Source organism: Ursus maritimus, unplaced genomic scaffold (assembly GCF_017311325.1).
Source record: "Ursus maritimus isolate PB19 unplaced genomic scaffold, ASM1731132v1 scaffold_15, whole genome shotgun sequence".
Taxonomy (NCBI): Eukaryota; Metazoa; Chordata; class Mammalia; order Carnivora; family Ursidae; genus Ursus; species Ursus maritimus.
The window spans coordinates 39092372-39099340 of record NW_024423897.1 but is presented as its reverse complement, the minus strand read 5'-3'; the positions used below and the strand labels follow the sequence as shown (position 1 = coordinate 39099340).

The 6969-nt window shown below is 47.8% G+C and overlaps 1 protein-coding gene across 1 annotated transcript in view; it reads left to right on the top strand.

Moving 5' to 3' along the window:
* Window positions 1-1026: 1026 nt before the first annotated feature.
* The window catches only part of PDZD2 (PDZ domain containing 2), a 216701-nt gene continuing 210758 nt past the window's right edge, over window positions 1027-6969 (top strand). The window contains exon 1 of the mRNA XM_040630519.1: window positions 1027-1865. Coding sequence (XP_040486453.1) covers window positions 1390-1865 — 476 coding nt within the window. The 5' untranslated portion in view covers window positions 1027-1389. The remainder of the gene's footprint in view (window positions 1866-6969) is intronic.

The following is a 6969-nucleotide window of genomic DNA, read 5'->3' as shown; positions in this document are numbered from 1 at the left end:
TTCCATCTTAGATGGCATAGTTTATGTTGACTTTCTCTGGGTGAAAGTGAAATTCAGAGAAGAGAATGAAAAGGGTCATTTTTCTGTGTTTACGAAAGATGGAGGTGAAAGTTTTCTTTGGTGCATTGGCAATGAGATTCAATTAGCCTTTCATCATGGAGACGTATTGTGTGCCAGGCACTGTGCAGAATTCAGTGGGGGCTGGATTGCTGCCAGCTCTCACGGGGGAGCCCTGCCTGCTGCCGCTGGCAGTGCAGGGGGGATGCCTCACTGCTCTAAGCAGTGTGGTCAAGGGCAAGCCAAGGAGAGGCCAAGTCTCCTTATCCAGAAGCATGGAGAAACATTTCTCTGGAGGAGATAGCTTTGAGGTTGGACTGACAGTTCACCAAAGGAAAAGAGAAGCTGCAGGGTGCATAGGGACATGATTCCCTCTGAGGCTACGTGATGAAGATGGAATGATGGCTGAGCTTAGGACGGGTATTGTCCTAAGCCAGAGCCCAAATCTCTCTGTGCTGTTGATTGGCTCTTCCTCTTCTTGGCATCATTGTCAGTCCTGGAATGGAGAGGCTTCCTGTGTGTGCAGTTGAGCTGATGAAGGCAAATGGACATAGATTTTAACTTCCTAAGAATGTAAGCTCTTACATATGTCCGTAACCCCTGTAACAGTCTTCCAAGGAGTCTTTCACATAGCCTCCTGGTTGGATATGAGTTTGATGGGAGTTGTTCTAGAAAAAGTCACTTTCTTTCCCTGATGATCAGGTAAACTTCCTGGAGAAAGTCATTGTTCCAGAAGTTTCTGTCTGGGGGAACCGTGTGTATATGTGTGTGCCTCTGTGTATCTGTGTGTCTGTGTCTGTCAGTATGTCTGTGTATACAGGGTGGAGCGATCTTAGCTGGGGAACGAGGAGAGGCATGAATTTCCCGGCTCCAAAAAGCAAACATAGTCCTTCTGTATTACAGGAGGCCATTCTGTATCAGAGGGCTCACTGTTGTGACTGAAATTTTTTGTTTTTTCCTCTTCCAGGCATAAATGGGACTAGGTGAGGTCATGCTGTGGCTGCTGGAGGAATACCCCATTTCCGGGTCATTTGCATGGGCCCTGCTGTGAAATGAACCAAACAAGAACTTGTCAGACACTTCCTTCCTTCTCTTGGTGAGCACTCCAGGCACAGCAATTGTTCCACTGTTGTTTTAATTGTGTCCCGTCCTCCTCTTGCCAAAGCAAACAGCGCAGTCTCAAGTAGGCATCCCTTAGGCTCATCTGCCAGCCTGAACATGAACACAGGCAAACCTGATGACAGCCAGCGTTCCCAAGGGACATGGGGCCTTCCAGGGTCCAGCCCCCAGAAGCAGGTCTTCTCATGATGTTGGTGTCTGGGAGTGAGCACCATGCCCATCACCCAGGACAATGCCGTGCTGCACCTGCCCCTCCTCTACCAGTGGCTGCAGAACAGCCTGCGGGAGGGCGGGGATGGCCCAGAGCAGCGGCTCTGCCAGGCGGCCATCCAGAAGCTGCAGGAATACATCCAGCTGAACTTTGCTGTGGATGAGAGTGCGGTCCCACCTGACCACAGCCCCCCGGGGATGGAAATCTGTACTGTGTACCTCACCAAGGAGCTGGGGGACACAGAGACTGTGGGCCTCAGTTTTGGGAACATCCCTGTTTTCGGGGACTATGGAGAAAAGCGCAGAGGGGGCAAGAAGAGGAAGACCCACCAGGGCCCTGTGCTGGACGTCGGCTGCATCTGGGTGACAGAGCTGAGGAAGAACAGCCCGGCAGGGAAGAGTGGGAAGGTCCGACTGCGAGATGAGATCCTCTCCCTGAATGGGCAGCTGATGGTTGGAGTTGATGTCAGTGGGGCCAGGTGAGTGGGGGTGCGCCAGCTGGCACAGGGGCTGGACAGGGGACCCTGCGGCTCACTTAGGTCTGCTGCTCCAGTCTGTAGCTGCAGAGGGTGTGAGACCTCCTCTGGCAAGAAGCCAATGGCATTTATTACGGAGAGGGAAAACACACAAAGTTCAAGTATTCTGGTATTTGTATGTTTCTTCTTCGCTTCATTCTCTCTTAGAGGACTCAGACTCAGAGTATTTTCTTTTTTCTTAAAACTTGGGTCAGAAATAAAAGAAATGGTACATGACACAAGAGTATGAGAAATGTCGTATTAGTTAGACCTTCTTCCACTCAACCCAGCATCTCCCCTCCAGTTAAAGCACCAAAGGTTGGGTTGGGTGTATTTCGATCTGCCTGTCCCATGTCACCTTACTCACAGACTGACAGTCCAGAAGCCCCTTGAGACACTTAGAACTATCTCTGGACCACCAGCCACCCCTGCCCTTGGCCCCAGTTTCCCCATCCTGGAAGATCCACTTGGTGATGAGCATAGTTCTGTTTTTCATCTGTGTGGCCACCCATCATGGTAGTAAGTTATGATTGGACTGTTGTTTCTCAGGGGAATCAGAGTCCCCAAGACCAGCCTCAGCCTCAGTGATTTACTAGAAGGACTCAGTGGACTCGGGAAAACTCAGGGTTACAGTTTATTACAGCGAAAAGATGCACAAAGGTAAAAGGTACAGAGTGGGATCCAGGAGAGGAAATAGGTACGAGTTACCAGTTGTCCCTCCCAGTAGAGTTGTACAGAAGGGCTCAATTCTCCCACCAGTGATGTGTGACAACATCTGTGGAGTACTGTCAACCAGGAAAACTCATGAGCCTTGGCATCAGGGTTTTTCTTGGAGGTCAGTCACCCAGACATGGAGTGCCTGTGTAGCTGACCTTAGTTACTCAGATCCAGTCCTTCCAGATTTCAAACTAATGCCACATGGCCCAATGCCCCTGCCATAAATCACATTATTAGCATAAACTATTTGGTATCAGGCAGAATATTCCAAGGACGTATAGGTTACCTCCCAGGAGTTAGTCAAGAACCAGTTCCTTCTTTGGAATATACGTGGGTTGAATACCCCAAATTTGCTGTGTTAACCCTTTACTGCACACCAGGGTTTTAGTAATGGGTATATATGGAAGAGACAAGAAAAGAGAAGTTTGAAGATATTCTGAGATGCATAACTTTTGTCAAGCCTTCAGGGCCTCCTGTGAGGAGGGCTCCTATGTCCCAAGAGAAGGGAATCATGGAGAGAGGGTCACCTTGAGAATCATGGTGACCTTTCAGTAAGGAAGACATCTAACCCAAGGAGACCCTGAGGGGAAGAAGCCAGAGCGGAAGTATCTTAAGTTTAACCTTCTCCTTCCCTTCAGTCTCCTACCAGAGATTTCCATTGGCAGAAACCAGCCAGAAGCCAGTGGCAAGGGAGCCCATTGAGACTGTCCATATGTGTCAACCTGTGGCAGAGGGCAGGGTGGAGAATGGTGGAGAGTGGACATGGAGGGGCAACAAGAAGTCATCAGGCACATAGAGTGTGGTTCAAGTTTAAATGAGCCAATGCATGGAATAGTCATGGCACAGGGCTGGCTGGCATGTGTGAGCACTTACTCACTAGAATCTCACCAGTGTTCTCTCTGGGTTGCCTATCCGGCTGAAGAGATGTTCTTGGCTCATGGCTGGGTCCTGAACTGGCAGTTATTGGGAGAAGCTTCATTTTCAATGTTGAAGAGTGTTGAACAGAAATGATTCTATTTAAAATTAGAAATTGTTCTTAGAAAAGAAGCAGGACTGGCCACTGTAGTATTTGTTGGCACTGAGAAGGTGACTTCAGTCCCTGGTGGCTGGGTTCTCAGGGTTAGAAGCAGGGATTAACATGGAGCTTGAGGCAGCCCTCCCAGAGCTATCCTGGAGAACCCCCACCATTTGCAGCTGTCAGCTTTGAGGGGAGCTCCCTTGGATGCAGAGGCAGAAGGAAGAGCAAGGAGGGGACATCCAGCAGGAGAGCGCACACAGCTCTGGAGCCAAACAACTAGTGCTGCCCTCTCAGGCTCCCACACTCACAAGCTGGTTGACCTTGGAAAAATCATCCCTCTTAGCTTCACGTTCCCTGTCTGTGACATGGGAATGATAACGCTATTGAACCAATGACTAAGTGATGCAATAATGTGTATAAAGGGCTTAGCACTGTGTTTAGTACATAATGCTCAATAAAATATTAGACTGACAATGTCTCTTCTCCATGGAGAGTGTTTGGAAAGACTGGGAGTTTCTTATCTAAGAGGTTACTAGAGTCTTTAGGATTTGGGAGAGTTTTTCCATACTGGATAAATTTTCTCCTATTTGTTCGGGAAGCTCTTCCCATTGGCTGCTTAAGGCTGTGGAGTCTTTAAGAGGCAAAGTTCTCTGTCCCAGGCTCTGAAAGTATATCTGACCCTGAAATGAAAAGGCTTTCCAGCTACCTGGGGAGGATTCTTTGGTGATTTGAATTTATTCCTTGAAGGGAGTGATAGGATGATGCCCATTTTTTTTCAAAGAAAGAAGATACAGAAGAACAGAAAGGTGATGGGCCCAGGGTCATGACAGAAGGTGGGACACAAAACTAGACTCCTTAATGGAGACTCCAAGGAGGGGGCAAATATGGTGTGATGGGGAAAGCAGTAAACTGAGTCTGGGATTCTGGGTTTTCTCCATGGGTAAGATCTTGGGTAAGTGTGTTGGGATGATGGAGTGAGGGTGGGAGGGAGGTGAGCTGCAGCTGCCTATGCTAACATATTAGGAGTGAATCTCTGAAACATTTCATTTGACCCACCTGAGCTGGTTTTATCATTCCAGAAGCTCACAGAGGTGAAGCAGTGTTCCTGTGATGTCACAGTGATAACTGGCAGACTGAGAGACTCAGTCTCTCTCTTCTGACTCCTAGCTAGGGGTGGTGCATGGTCCAGCACACCATTCCCTTCTGTGTGGTCAGGAATACGTATTTGGATGGATGTGGTCAGTGGGTATCTGGACTGAAATAGCAGAAGCCAAGGAGCTTGGAGAATGGAAATAGGAGAAAAGGTTGGGGAACAGGTCTGTGAGATTGCTAATTGTTATGCCTGGGTGTTCTCAAATGTACCTGGGATTTATTTTAATCGAGTATGATAAGCCATGCAGACAGGGAAATACTGTCATAAAGGAAGAAGTTTACACTCACAGATCCCTAGAAACAGGAGGAACTGCACACCACGCAGGGCTACATGGAGAAGCAGCAGTGTTAGTCAGGAGGCAGGGGGAGAAGAGGGGAGAGCGTGGCCCAAAGCCTTTATTGGGGTTTTCAAGGGAAGGTTTGGGTGAATCATGGTAGCTACTCTGAGAAATCTTAGAATTTGGTACTCTGAATGATTTCAGCAGGTTCTGAGCTATAGGATGGTCTCTGGTTGTCTAGTACCTGGCCTGGGGTGACTGAGGGGCAATATTGTCTTGATATATGAGTCTGCAAAGGAGAGAGTTGGGGTGTGGGCTCTGGATTGGCTGATTTGTATATCAAAGGTACACTCTCAGGGGAGTTGTTTGCTATTTCTAGGAATTGGCTAGCCCTGGGAGGGTCAATCTCTCTGGGATCAAGGCCCCAAATGCCAGAGCATCAAGAATACAGAAAATAAGGAAATAATCATCAAGGCACTGGGCTTCTGGAAATTTTCCACAGCTGGGGAAGTAAATCTTCCAAACATAACTTTTTTACTAGTGAACAGTCATGACTCTGAAATTCCTTTCTCTGATGGTACAGTCGTGTGTGTATGTGTGTGTGTGCGTGTGTGCGTGTGTGTGCGCACGCACGCGCTGGATGGTGACAATCTCCCCAGAAGCCACAGAGATGCAGGGGTGATAGGAGGAAAAGACCAGGACCCACTGGTTGGTCTTCAAGAGAAGTATGAAAGTGAATCAAGTAATGAGGAAGGACTCCTAGAGTCCTGGGCTCCCAGTGCTCATAACAACCAAGAAGTTAACAAGACAGAAGGAGACTAGCTCCATTTTCTGAGGTTCCCTCCCTAGTTCTATGGTGCAATTATAAGAAGTACCACGGATTGAGCAGTTGCTACCATCGTGGACATTCTGCCATCCACTATCTCATTTCGTACCTACCACAGCTCTATAAAGGACAGCTTTAGATGAGAAACCTTGGCCGCAGAGGCCATGTAACTTGCTGAAGGTCAACTAACGAGGAGGCAGAACCAGAATGGCCACCACGGTCTGTGCTCCTGACTCCCGTGCTATATGACTTCAGCTCTGCCCCAGAGCTATACGCTGGTCCTCGCCACGTGGTCCGGTGCTTCATTTCACGCATGGTTTTCAGCTTCACAAAATACCGCCTCAGTCTGATGGCAGACACCAGGGAAGAAAATGACTAGAACGTTATAAGGCTTCCCCCTACCCAAACTGACAGGCAAAACAGAAGCCCCCCACTCCGTCTTATAAAAGGAAACCCAATTTTAATATAGAATCCTTTTGGCAAACATATCTAGTCAGAACTTTAGAACTAGAAGCACTTTGAGGTTAAGTATCAAGGAATTTAAAGTGTTTTGAATGTTTCGAGACGCTCCTTTTTACTCTGTAGCTGGCTAACAGTTTCCTTCAACACTAAATTTTCCCACATACCTATGTAGGTTTTGTCCTAAAAACTGGTGAATACGAAGTAGGGTTTTGTAGAGACCCCAGTGGATCTCTGCAAACAGCAACCTCAATTAATGCGTATCCCCTCACTCGTAAGCATGAGATTTCGGGTGTCTGCGTACTAACATCACACCCCACCCCACCAATATGATACGTTAGTTGTCCACGCCATCACTTGGAATGATAATATGAGGCACTCTTTTGGGCAATCCATTCTGCTCGTTCTCTTGAGTTTGATTTTGAATTCAAAACTGCCTTAGATGATGTTGTAGTTTGAACCGTGTCTTTTAGTCACCCACCTACCCCCCATTGCCAAATTCATATTTTGAAGTCTTACCCAGTACCTCAGAGTGTGGCCTTCTTTGGCAATAGTGTGATTACAGATGTAACTAGTTAAGATGAGGTCATACTGGAGTAGGGTGGGCCCCTAATTCAG